General features: G+C 41.8%; 1 protein-coding gene across 1 annotated transcript; it reads left to right on the top strand.

Annotated features, from left to right (window-relative positions):
• The first annotated feature begins 8,207 nt into the window (after positions 1-8,207).
• nfil3-6 (nuclear factor, interleukin 3 regulated, member 6) lies at positions 8,208-11,551 on the top strand. The gene is made up of 2 exons (XM_080044685.1): positions 8,208-8,471; positions 9,403-11,551. Exon 2 carries the CDS (start codon positions 9,500-9,502, stop codon positions 10,685-10,687), a length of 1,188 nt encoding a protein of 395 aa, XP_079900811.1. The 5' UTR covers positions 8,208-8,471; positions 9,403-9,499; the 3' UTR covers positions 10,688-11,551.
• Positions 11,552-14,240: the final 2,689 nt, after the last annotated feature.

Genomic DNA, 14,240 nt, shown 5'->3' with positions numbered 1-14,240 from the left:
ATGCAGTCAACCATTGTTTTGATATTTGATCTCTTTGGTCTCTCCAACGATCTTGACCACCCCACTGAAGATTCTTGTTTGCTCATTTGACTGAAGGTCAGCCATCTAACTCATACAACTCATACATATCGGCTAAAGCACCTGATCTAATTCATATATAGGCTATTCTTCTTCTTACTGGTATCACGGTTGGGTGGAAATTATTTCGGTCCTCAAGTCTGTCAGCAGAGCCTGTTCAGCGTTCATTCATTCTCTGGCTGTAATAACTATTTCTGTAGTAGCTCTTTATTTAAAAACAGAAAAAATATTCCCCATTTTAGTATGTTTTCTATGCATTTTTCAGTTTGAAATGTATAGTTGGGAAGGGTGGTCCTATTGCGTATTTTGTGTCAAGCAGAGGGTCCAAAGAAAATATTTGGTAAGGCTGGAGAGGATCTTGCTTTTTTTTCATAAGATGACTAAGACCCCTCCCACCCACAAACATTTTCATACAGACCCTTATTGTTAATTTTTCAGTGCTGAATGTTATAAACACACAGGGAGAAAAGCAGTGTGCCATGGCTGCCCTGAAGAATTTTGGCGAAAACAAAACATACTTATCATCATTATGTCACTTCCTTCTCCTATATTAGACCTCTGCACTTCCAGTACCGGTTATCATGACAGAATCTGAGAATACATTTGTTAGAAGAAAAGAAAACAACTACAGTAGCTATAAATTTGCCCGAGTCAAAATTTAAAAAATAATAGGCTATTAGTTTTAATGAAGCCCCGTCAATTTTGTCATACAAGCTGTGAACATGTCGTGCGGATTTCCCCTGCTCTATTTTGATTAATCCTTCCACTTCCCCCTGAGGCACGTCCTCTCCAATAGAAGTCATTTGTTTTATGAGCATTTCATAAGCAACCCCCCCCAAACTCCCCACACCCCTCCCCAAACGATCAAAAGTGGTTGCTTTGGAAACGGCGTGACGTATTTCAGAGCCCAAGAATAGAAGCATGAGGAGGAAAAGCGGGTTTGAGGCTTTTGGCTTCTGCCTCACAACTGGACAGAGTGTGGCTCAAAATGTTTCCCTCTTAATGTGTGTGTGTCCGGGGCCAACCCTTAAATCATGCAGAAATTCTTGCCCGATTACGGAGCAGTCAGCGGGGTCCTTGTTGACACAGTGTTGGAGAGGTATAACCTACTTGTGGTATCCCAGACAAAGAGAAAAACACCCTGGCTGAGGTCATGACTAATGCAGTGAGATGAGGAATCCAACCAGAACATTGTGGAACGGACAGCGCAGACAACAAATTATTAATAAACATTTATAACCCGCATATGTGCAGAGACGGACACACGCAGCTTGTTATGAAACAGCCCCCCCAAGTCAAACAAAGTGAGTCATGGCCTATTTATAGCTACCGCAATACATCTCCCATGTGTGTGAGCCTTGGATAGAGGCTGGACTACGTGTCTGTGGTATAGAGACGAGCTGTTACATAAATGAATTTCCTGCATATATGTCTCAGGGGGGCAGTGACTCACATGAGCATAGACCTATGTAACTCTCTCGTTTTAACTGCATTTTTCTTAGTCAACAGCCAAGCAAAAAGTCATTACCAAAGACTGTAATATTTGCTTGTATGTGGAATACGTTCATACATTTTTCTAGATATAGGCCTACATTTAGAAGGCCTTTAAAAAGGTTTTACATCAACAGCAGATAGTTAGCTTACCATAAGACAAACACTGGAAACGGGGAAAACAGCAAGTCTAGCTTGTCCAAAAGTAACAAAACCTGCCTATAAAACGGCTGTAAACCTCACTAATGGAAACATAATATCTTGTATTTATTAAATCCATACTAAAAAATTGTTGTAGGAATTGGGAGCCAAGTTAGAAATGTAAACTAGGTTAACTAAACTGTTGCTGGTAGGCCTATAGCCTCATTGAGATACAAGTCATCTCATCTAGATCTCAGCAAGACAGTGAAGAAAACAGTTTGTTATTATGTAGGCCTATACATTTCACTGTAGCAGGTTAGTTATAAAGTGACCAAATGTGTGATAAAAATGTGCAGGGGTCATAAAAGGATGTGATAATAACTAAACTCAATATGTATTCTCTAATATCTAGAATTAGTGAAAGTGTCTCTTGTCTTTCACAATGCCGGCTGACGAGCACTGAGTGTTATTACGTTAGATAACGTTATATTATATAGCTGTTGAAATGAGGCCAAGCGGGCATGGACTTTAATGATACTGTTTTGGTAAGAAGCACGCTGGTTCACCACAGGAGTATTCGAGAACAGACAGAGAATTCTAGCTCGATGGCAAAGGGGTCGACAGGTGACACTTAGATGAGATGGTGACGAATGGCTTTCTGTGCGAACCTTATTCCTTCTTCCTGGAACCGCTAACTGTGTCAGCCGAGTGACAGCCCTCTCCTTCCCCCGGTCCTCCCCATGTTGTCTGGTCCAGAGTGTATTTTAAGATTGTTCCCCAGCGGGCCCCCCAAAGGATTCTTCACGTAACGAGCCTGTGCCCGTCAACTTTGGCGAACACCTCTCAGCTTATCTGTCGGACTCCCTGTGCTTGTTTTTGTCAAGCCGGTCAGCTGATGTAAACAGTTGTGTCTGTGCCACGCACTTCCAAACAACAGGGCACATGTATTTATATCCGTCCTGTTGCCCACCACAGTTCCAGGGAAACCCAACCCAGAGTGGATGATGAAGAAAGCCAGGATGTAGAAATTATACTGTCTGACGATGTCAAATATGCACTTTATACATGTATAAACACTGACATGTATGTCATAAGAAGCTGTGTTTACTGCCAGGCTGGTAGAGCTTTCCTCTGGTGAAACCTGAGGTTTTGTATAGGCCTCCTAGTCAGGAGTACTCATGAGGAAAATTGTTAATTTCAATAACAATAACTCTGAAAGTTATATTTTCGACTAATCGATTAACTGTTTAGACAGAACAGTCAAAAGATTTTGAAGTTGACTAAAAAACCTGAAAAAAAATATTCAAATGACTATACAAACAAAGAACAGCCGCATAATGTAGCCTCAAGTTTGAGAAGCTGGAACAAATTAATCCAGTTTTGCTTTTAGAAAGAATTATTCAAATGATTAAGTGACTATCATTATACAGTAGATTGTTTTACTGTCAAATAACCGATCAATTTACAGTAACTCCATCAGCTCTTTTTTTTGCTATTGTTTAGCTTGCATATTTGTCGAATTGTATATGAAAATGAATATTATAATCATGTGATGTTGGAAAACTGAATACAAGTAAACTCATTGTAAAAGATACTCCTGTGCATGTGTGTAATGCAGATGGTAGACGGTTTATGTAGTTTAAGATAAGGCAAGAATAGTTGGGATACTATGACAAAGCAAGGCTGTTATGATTGAGATGCTAGGGATTGAAGGCTAAGATTGTGTAGAGCAAAGTTGAACAATGAAGTAACTGAAAACATCTACACACTTGTTTTGTATGCAATTGTTATTTGTCAATTCTAAATACTATCTCTGCTGAAGACAGACTGACTCTGTCTGAATGCTGATGATGGCTCTTGCTTGCAAGCCCAAAAATATCTTACTGAGAATTGGAACATTGTCATCAGTTTTTTTTAATTGCCAACTCTCATCTGCACTAGACAAACTTATATTTTCCACCACAATACTATCCTGTGTAGAGAATAGTAACATTTGCCCGTGCTCCGCTTACCTGATCTGGAATATTTTTTATTTTTTTATACGTGGTAGGCTACATACAGGCGATTATCGACGACAATTCCTCTTGGCTGATTTCACCGGCTGCTAGTTAGCTAATCAAGCTAACGTCAGCCTCATGATTTGACTGAAAATACTTTCTCCAGCTTTTTAATGTTGCTAACATACTAATTTTGACACAAAAAATATGGTAAAGACGTATGCACTTGATGGCTATATAGTGTACAAGATATAATTCTTAAAAACTCAAGCTGTATGTTACAGGCAAAGAGAATGTATCCCTGCCAGATGGTGATCAATATGGAAATAAACTCAAAGAGAAAAACAAACCTTAAGTAAAAATGGAATAACACGCCATTCACACAGATTGTCTTGAACCTTAAGTTGTCATTTTCCATATGTTTTTAACTATTTCCTTGCAAATACTGTCCTGTGTTTGTGTATACTGCAGGTTCAGGGAGTTGTAAACATTTAAAATCTTCCCGTGAGACATGAGAAGTTTTTCAGTTGGGACAACACGCTCTGTTTACGAGGCTTCATGCCCTTGTTCCCCTGTAGGTCAAAGGTATAAGGTGATCTGGTCCATAAGAGGCTCAGCTAGAATGTCAAGAATTCAGTTCGAACTCCTTGAACTTGATGGTACCTCCCCTCTTTAGGGTTGTTTTCCTCCTTCGTCTGCAAAACAATCCTGAAGAACTTGCTTACATTTAGGTCACGGGGGAAGGAAATGAAATGTAAGAAGAAACTGCTGAAGTGTTTTCAATCACTTAAAACTTTCCACAGGATCGTTATCTGAATCATTGGATCAAGTCCTTTTTGATCATCTTACCAAACAATTGATCATACAATCATACATTTCACCATTTTGTTTGTGACGTGTTGAGCTAAGATCCTGTTTTACTACATGCTTTTTTCTTTTTCATTTCCGAAGAAGCCTAAGGCAAAACCACTTTCTCAAGTAGAGGTGTTGCATACACACAGAGTATTTCATAAGCTGAACTGTTAACCAGATGGATGGTGTAACTCACTTCCCGTTGCACAAATCAAACAGGCGTTGCCATTTTGTGAGAAATATTCTTGTGTTTAACAAAGTAGTTAGTTAGTTAGTTAGTTAGTTAAATCTTTATTGTCCACGGTGTGGAGATTTGTCTTTGGTCTCATACAAAAAAACAACAAGCAGGACAACACAACAACAACAACAACAAAAGCAACAACAACAACATTTACACACAGACATCTTCAGGGCAAGAAGCAGGGCAGCAGTGGCAGTATACACATCAGCGGGACATGGTGTTCAGTACCCCAATCGCTTTAGGAGTGAAGGAATTTTTAAAAATGTTACGATTTGCCCTTGGCACTCTGTAATGTCTACCCGAGGGAAGAAGTTCAAACTCCCTATGGAGTGGATGGGACGGATCGTTTGCTATTTTAACAGCTTTTTTCCTCAGCACTTCGTCGTACATACAACTTAAATGTTTCTGTTTTGTCCCTATGATTTTTGAGGCAAGGTTTATTATTCTCTGTAGCTTGCTTCTTCCTTTTACGTTTAGGTTACCATACCACATTGCCATATTAAAGGTTAAAATGCCCTCAATAAGGTTCTTATAAACTGTTTCCATAATGTGCTTGCTCACTCTGAATGAGTTGAGTTTGCGCAGTAGATGGAGACGTTGTAGCACTTTGAATACAGGAAATAATCATCTCAATAAACCCAGTTTTTTGTTTTATTGCGCTGCCTTACTTTTCCATTATTCACATGCCACAAAAAGCCAAGAAATTCTCAATAATAAGTCATTCATATTGTCATTGATCTGCAGTTTTATAAAATCTCCTGATTTTCACCCTGTGCTTCAATGATGCTCTTTTTCCACAAAGGGACCTCCTTGCACTTTGTGTTATGAGACCCACAGGTGCCTGTGTTTCATAAGGCCAACGCTCTACTAATGTTATTTCCTAATCTATCATTTTACGAGCGTGCCTGAAGGCTGAAACCTGGCCGACAGATTGGCCTACTCCATTAAACACAACTATCAGCAGTTTGTTTGCTGTTTGCGCCAGCGTTACATTTTATTGAGTTGGAAGGCTCATAAAGCCCGAGTGATGCATCATTGCGTGTACTTAGCTGCTTTCATGAACAGTGCAACGGTGTGGCTGCAGAGGAAGTTTAGCACAAAGACCTAAAGGAGAGTTACACTTAAACTAACTTGTTGTTTGGTTTAGTTAAAAAAGTTCATTCAAGTTCCCTGAATTTAAAGAAAAAGTTTAACATTTGGGGAAATATGTTACTCTTCTAGATTGATGCCACTCTCATGTCTGTAAGGAAAGTACAAAGTTACTGCCAGCTCAGTTAGCTGAGCATGAAGCCAGCCTTGAAGCAACTAGCCTGCCTCAGTTCAAAGGTAACAAAATCCAACTTGTCTTTTGTTGGATTAAGTAGTAGATTTTTATTTGGACATGGACATGACAATGTCATTGGACGAACCAGATGCATTGTTTACAGTGTATTAGCATACATGCTAGTTTACAACACCTGTCCACAGGAGGCTTTTTAAAAACAACAAAAGAAACTGAACAAGACAGAAACAAGATCAAATACTGATAAAAAACTGATAATTAAAAGAGTAAAAATGCAGTAAACAAATTAAATACAATTATATTGGTGCGCTTAAGAAGTAGCGCATAACCATTAGCATTTCACAGACACTGCCAAAGCCAGAAAGCATGTTTTCTATGAGGCAAAATTCAAGTGGAAGATTACACATTAACAAAGTCATGTTTGGAGCGGCTACTGTGCCTGAATTCTGACAGAAGTCACAGGTGGCCCCACAGTAAGGGGCTAGGGGCCCCGAGTGTAACTCTATGTCAACTAGTATGTGTTTGCTCAGGGGGTTTACGTATGTGATATGACACAGTACATGCAGTTCATTGTCTCCTGTCAGCAAACAAACGAAGAAGTGTTCTTCGCTTCGAGTTCAGTTAAGGTTTTCGACCGGATCTCTCATACTGCTACATGGCTCAAATTATCATTCGTTATTCCTTATTATGTGCTGTGAACAATATATGTTTTCAAGTATAACATATTACATAATTTAGCAGGGTTTGAGACTGAAGCACCAGCAGTCCAATTACTTACGGGTTCCTGTTTTCTGATAATTTCCTATGAATGAATTGATATTCAATTAGGGGGGTTCCAGGAAGGGATTATGTCATATGGTTGATACTATTTGGTTAAAAAGATATAGTGTTGACATTAGACACTATCATTCTCTCATATCCTCAAAAAATGTCTTATATCTGCTTGTGAAAAAGTGACGTCTTAACCGGTTAGGGGGCCCCAGGGGAGTGTGAGCTCCTCCCGTCTGCCTCACCTACTGCCCTATTAGCAATGCATGATCACCTCCCAGCCCCGTGCATAACTCCTATGCTCCAAACATTTGTGGTATTTAAATGATTGAACACTACTTTATTAGGAATGTGTACCATGTGAGCCCAATTAAACGCTCATATAATACCATTTCAACACAGCGTCCCCAGGCCATAACGCGAGACGTGCTTTAGTTGCTGAGGTACTTTACGGATGCAAATGAATTTGCAATCAGTCAATAACAATGTTAATTGTGAACCTGTGGGCGTTGAGGCCCGAGAGTCATGAGGAAGGGATTGCTATGTTACCTATTTAACTTATTAAAAGAGGTTGTCATGTGGCTGTTTTTCGAGTTAACCCTTGTGTGTCGTTGACAGTGCTGCTTATTCCCACAGAACAGACCCCACTGCTGACTGCAAATTGCTAAATGAACCCCCCCCCCCCCTGCCGACTTATATGTTGAAGGGTTTCAGTGGTTACCTTTCACTAAATATTCCATTATTAAATTGTATAAGGGTTAATAAATCAACGGAAATGGATTCCTTTTGTTTGCCAAATTATGTAACAGGTCGTTTAGACTCCAGACAGGTTTATTTTCATATGAACAAACTGTAACAAAGCTGTCAGCACCAATCAAAGATAATACAGCATGAGAGTCCATTTTCAGAGTTTTGATAAACTCACACCAAGACCAACATGTTCTCAAGTGATTTAAAATCAGTTTCATTAATCAGGAAGAGTATTTGGTTGATAGAATAATGTTATGCTATATTGTTAGAGCAGCAAGGTCACCAGGAACCCAACCAGGAATTTATATGAAGCCATGTAAGCATTGTTCACTCCAGTGAAAATAAACACTGTGAATAGGCCTACTGCGATCTATGTGCTGAAATGTGTACTATATACCGTATGCATCAAATGTATGTTAGTGCCAGGGAGAGAAAGAGTAGCGCAACATTACTTAATTGTTATGAAAGGATTATTCAAACAGAGGAGGGCGGTGCGAGATGATGACGATGATGATGATGAGGAGCTTTCCTTCGGCGGGGCGGGGTCTAGGCTGTCTAAAAAGGGAGGCGGTCCCACAAAGACGACACACAAAACGGGCCCCGCTGGTTCGCGCGAGGAGAGGCAACGTCCTGAGCTGAACCTATGAGCTGAACCCGGCGTTACAAATAGGAGCTGCGGTATTCCAAGTGGAGCAAAGTGGAGATGCGCCACACTGTTGATAATATTAGGTAACAGCGCTGAGTGGATCTGCAGTGTTAAAGCGGAGACAGAGGGAGAGACACAGCACAGCACAGCGCTTCTCCTTGAAACTGGACTACACGACTTCAGGACTCCTGCGCAGCGGCTGACAAAACTGATCATTCTTTACAGGTAATGAGATATGTTTTTGAATAGTTTTCTATAGGCTACTATTTTGGATTTTTTTTTTTCTTGAGAAACATTTCGCAAAACTTCGCTATGATGATGTGATTGCATAAGTTCACTTTTTCTTATAGGACTTTAAACCCCTAATTGTCTTTATAGCCACTGCGTTAATGATAATCATTAGACATTTAACCCGTGGTTAATTGTTATTCCAAGCTGAAAGAAATAGGCTTTTTTTTTTATTCCAGCATTTTATTGAGTCGTGTTATGCTTGTAGAAACATAGGCTAGGTTATAAACACCGCCCGAAAAAAAAACATGAAGACAAAATTGTTGCAACTTATTTAGAAAACTTTCAATTGGCTGTAAATATAGCCTAGTATAGGGCTTATGTAATGCCAGTGATGCTGTTGAGTGTGACGGAATAGAGTCCGTCAGCGTATATATATAACAGGAGATCAGTGTGCCCCTGTTAAATATGTGGGTCACTGCTGATGAAGCAAGTAAAAGTAGACCGGAAACCGACCACGAATGACTTTCATGGGCTTAACAAAGATGACACATAATAATGTAATGAAGAACAAGAAACGCCCTAAAGACCAACCCAGGGACGTCTGTTAAGGCGTGAAGTCTGCTACAAATGTAGGTTACAACCTAATCAGGTTAATGTCAAACTGTAGTCTACATTCATTTAATCTTCTACGCGTTAAGGATGCCGTGCGCTTATTGTGGGCTAATGTCAAAAGTCTGATGAATAATCAGCTTTGTGTTTGAAAAAGAAAAAAGCATTTTCCCATATTGAACCTTGCAAGGTTATGTTACAAGACGCTCTAGATTTATTGGAGAGATGTAATGGGGTTACATAATAATGTGTTGTAATGGCTCTTGCATAACCACTAAATCCCTTTTTTTTGTCCTTTCGTCACTTTGACCACTAGGTGGCACTGTTGCTGCACCACATAGACTACACAAGGCTCTGTACTTTTTGGCAAAGAGCAAAGACTTGCACAACCCCAGACAGGCAAGCAGGCAGGCATGATGTTCGAGGAGGAGTCCCAGCAGATGAGGGGGCAGAAGGAAATGCCTGTGCTCCAGCAGGCTCTGGAGTCACCTGAAGAGGGAGGCGAAGGAGGAGCGGGGCCCATGTCCTTCACCGATGAGGCCGTGTCCATCCTGACCTCCAGCAGCATGTTGGCCCGCTCGCTGCTGGGTCGCACCACCGCCGTCAAACGCAAAGAGAGCCCTTCATCCTCCAGCGTGAGACGGAAGAGAGAGTTCATCCCTGTGGACAAGAAGGACGACGGCTACTGGGACAAGAGGCGCAAGAACAACGAGGCGGCCAAGCGCTCGCGGGAGAAGCGCCGCGTCAACGACATGGTGCTGGAGAGCCGCGTGCTCAACCTGCTGGAGGAAAACGCTCGACTCAGGGCCGAGCTGTTGGCTCTCAAGTTCCGCTTCGGCCTGGTCAAAGACCCGTCCAGCGCCTCCATTCTGCCTCTCGCGTCGGCTCCTCAGCACAGCGGTCAAACTCTGACCCCTCACTACTATCTCCACAGAGGCGACGGGGGCCTACCCAACCCCTCGGCCTCACATCCAATCCACCAGACGGGCCAGATGAGCACCAGGGCCTCCAGGGACGCTGGTAACATGTCTGAGGACTCTGGCTTCTCTACGCCAGGCGGCTCCAGCGTGGGCAGCCCCATCTTCTTTGAGGACCGGCTGAGTGACCATGGGAAGTTATCCCCACACAGAGCAGAGGAGCTGGGCTACGACCTCCATCACTCCCCAGGTGACGTCACTGGATTAATGTTGGACCAGGCTGAGATGATGAAAAACCTCCCTCACAAGCTGCGTTTCAAGACGGCCGGTGGCGGGGACACAGGGGATGCCTCGGGGGACAACAGCAGCCCTAGACGCAGCCCCGCGCTGTCCTTGGCGGGACGGGACGGTCCCAGAGAGGCCCCTAAAGGACTGAGTGACTGCACTGGCACCTGGCTCCAACAGCTGGATGGGGAGGAAGGCCGGAGGGGGAGACAGTCCCCTCAATACAGCACCAATACAGCTGCCGGCTACAGCCTACAGTGTCCTCCCACGCAAGGACAAGCTGAAGGCCAGTACAAGCATGAAAACACTCACCTGAAGTCAAAGCTCAACTCTCTAAGCGATGAGGTGGCTCAGCTGAAGAGGCTTTTCACAGAGCAGCTCATGGCCAAAGTCAACTGAGGACCAGAGCTGAGGGTCAGCCAGTGTTGGCCAATATCTGGACTTTTAAAAGGACAAGCAAAGTATTGGTGCAAGCCTATACAAACTGAGCAAAAACAGAAGGAAGGAGGACAGACTTTTAACAATGTGTTGCTTTTTATTTCAAATACTGTGCTATATTGTAACACATGTCTGTAAACGTTCATCTCATAACCTGCTGTATAACAACTATTTACTCCCAGTTCCGATCCATGTCGCTCAGCCAGTGAGTCTTATCTGTCGTAGTGTTAAGTCTATTATAGTGTCTCTATTCCATGCACCGTGACAACTGAAAGCACGCAATGTAAAACTGTTTATATCACGTCATTACAAAGCAAGCTTAACTTCATGGCCTCACATCATTAAGTGACAACAGGCTTTGGGGCTTCTGAAGCCACATTAAAGTCAATTGGAAGTGATTCGGCAGTTTGTTAACTCCGAGAAGGGGGAATTGTTTAGAGTTTTGTAGTGGTGGCTGTTTGACTTACCGCACCACTTTCCCAACGCTCATACAGATCTGTTAGAACCTGTAAACCCACGCAGAGACAGACTCTGTTAATACACAGAAACAAACCCATGGGCTGTCTAGACCTTGCTCTGAATTCATTTTCTCACACACAAACGTTGTTTATCGTCACTTGTCAGGGAGCTCTTTTTTTAGCAAAGGCACTGTAATTGTAATGTTTTTGGTGTTTCATCATATCTCACCTCAGGTTCTGTTGATGCCCTGTTTGAATACATTATATCACTGCCATTTTTATCTGTACAGAGGTGATGAAGAGAATTTAATATCTGTTGTCTTTCTGTATTATTTTCATATTAAAAAAATAAATACATTTGACGGATGCAGAACATCGTGGTGCCGAGTTGATCATTTCAAGGGAAAACCATTATAGTTTTACACAAGACATTCGGTTTACTCGTCAGAAGTAGAAACTTGTGAGAACATTCTTCTGTAGCTCTGAAAGGGAGCTCTCTAAAATAAAAAAAGAAACACCCTGATGATGTCATAATGATGTCATCAGGGTTTAGGTCAAGACTATTTTTACCAAAAGCCTTTTTTCACAAAGTCGAGTTGCAGAGTTTGAAATAAAAACTAGAACTGCAAGCAGTTGTGAACGGGGGCCAAGCCTCCCACGCGACTCGGGATCGGGCGTCGTCGTCCGCGGCGCCGGCCCCTCGCTTCACGGAATCCGGGGATGTAAAGTTTTTGAATGTGCGATGTTCGGTGTGGGAGTTATAGGCCCAAACGCGTTTTCTTTGCTTTTTGTGGTTTTGGTGCCCCCTATGGATGACATTCGCAAAACTGTGTTTGATAGAAAGATGCAGCTCAATGTACCGAACAAGTGGATGTTACATTTTTCAATGTGCGATGTTTGGTTGGGGAGTTATGAGCAAAATGAAATTGTGAACCTCTCCATTGTAAAGAGACTTTTTTGAATTTTCCCATTTTCCCGCCGAAAGACTTAGGAAATGGCGAAAAAAGGCCAAAAAATTGAAAAACTCTTTTTTTTAATAAGTCCGGCATACATAGGAATTTCTTGCCCATATTTTTTTTATAGACTCAGGTATGCCCCATGATAGTCTCCCTTGAGTTTCAAGAAAATCCCTCTTTTTTTTTTTTTTTACGGATTTTCGCAAATCTTTAAAGCGCTACCGTTTGGTCTTCCGATGGTCGTAGAAAAATTATTTGACCAACTTTTGCTCGTGGGAGTTGGTAGAGCATAATGTTTTTGGTTTCGTATAAATCGGGCGAAAACTGTAGGAGGAGTATGTTTTGGTGACTGACACAGTTTTTGCGATATAGCGAAAAATGTATATATACGCAAATGGGCGTGGCCTATCTCAAAAGATGCATCTAACTTGTGTGCATCTGTGGATATAAAGTTTTTGACTGTCGGACTTTCGGTGCGGAAGTTATAGCCCAAAACGCCTTTTCCTTTGTTGTAGCGCCACCTAGTGGCCGGGATGTCTGAATTTTTTCCTCTGCGTACGTACCATGGACCTGGATAAGCCATGCAAGTGGCATGTCCCAACCCTTTACGGTTTGGGCTGCAGCACCACTTTTACGCATGGAAGAATAAGAATAAAGAATAAAGAATAAAGAATAATCCTTACAAAAACAATAGGGTTCCCTGCCCCGCAGGGCTTGGGAACCGCGTTGCTCTGCAAAACGCGGTCCCAGCCCTTCTCGGGCTTGGCCCCCTAAAAATGGGCATTTAGTAAGCAATGGGGGTGTAATGAAATCTGCTCCTGGGTTGCATTATGGGGGGTGTAGTATTTTTAAGCTTGACCCATACTAGTGAAAGTCACATTATCTCTAGAATTGCTTCTTGAGTTTAGTTTTAACAAAAGATGTACAGCAAATACAGCGAACATGTTGCTCATTTGAGTCAGGACATAATTTGGCCTAGTTACATGTAATCCTAGAATAATTGGAAGGGAAGACGAGGAGGGTAAGGTTTGGCTGACAAGTGCTGACAAATGCAGGGGGTGAGGAGGGGAGTTGTGCACAAGGCAGATCTCTTTCCATGCAGACAGAGACAGTGGGTGTGTCGGCTATTACTCAACAGTTATATCAGAAACCTTTGTGCTTTTAATTATAGGAGCCAGAGGAGAAATTATGTCAGTGAAGAATGTCTAGAATTAGATTGCGCCTTGCAGTCACATTCAGTCTAGTTTTATGATTTGCGTTCTTATTTTGGAATGTCCATATTGCCATTACGCACACAGGGGAGTCAATAACAATGCAAGGATTTCAATTGCATTTTGGATCAACTTGAAATCTGTTGCACCACTATTTCTCTTTCCTATGGATTTGGAACGTGTAAGAATTGTGCTACTTTGGATCAGGCAGAGGGCAGCAAAGACAACATCTTCGGCACCACACTACTATATAGGGCTCCAGAATCTCTGTTTCACCATCTACCACAAGATATGAATCATGCCATGAATCACTGCAATTTTCAATGTTCCTGCAGGTTTGTAAGTAAGTTGGCATGGTGATGAGTGAATTTCTACAGCATGTATTTTCAATGTATGTACGCAGGTAGACACGTGCATGCTGACGCTCAAGTATACAAAGGTCAGTGGAAATTCGGAGAAAATACTGTAAATATTTGATGCAAAACATATGTTATCATTACTTCAGGTCCTTGATATTTCATTCATGAAAGAAACCTCATTCAGCTTGGAATGAGTGTTGTTTTATAAATACAGAGCTAATGTTCTAATCTGATTATGCATAAAAAGTATTAATTGTAGTTTTTCACATCCCCCTGTGGGAAGCTGGAAAAAAAATACTGCAATTAGAAGACCTGTTTGTCTCCCCCGTGTAATTAAAAAGCACAAACAGTCACTGTGGTTACAATTCATCCGTAAAAACAGATTATAAAAGGAATATTTGGAAGTATAAATAGACAGTGAGTAAAGTGGAGAAGTCTGTGGTTAACAGGAAATGTGATAAGGTAGAGGCGCGGCAGACGCTGCAGGTGTGGAGTGGAGAGAATGAAGAGAGTGTGATTTAATGAATCTA

Source organism: Ammodytes marinus (assembly GCF_949987685.1).
Source record: "Ammodytes marinus genome assembly, chromosome: 16".
In the NCBI taxonomy this organism is placed as follows: domain Eukaryota; kingdom Metazoa; phylum Chordata; class Actinopteri; order Uranoscopiformes; family Ammodytidae; genus Ammodytes; species Ammodytes marinus.
The sequence above is the reverse complement of the archived record's forward strand: the minus strand, read 5'-3'. Positions and strand labels throughout refer to the sequence as shown.

Bases quoted from the DNA above. Each gene is read 5' to 3' on its own strand.
- nfil3-6 (XM_080044685.1), top strand. From the start codon at position 9,500: ATGATGTTCGAGGAGGAGTCCCAGCAGATGAGGGGGCAGAAGGAAATG.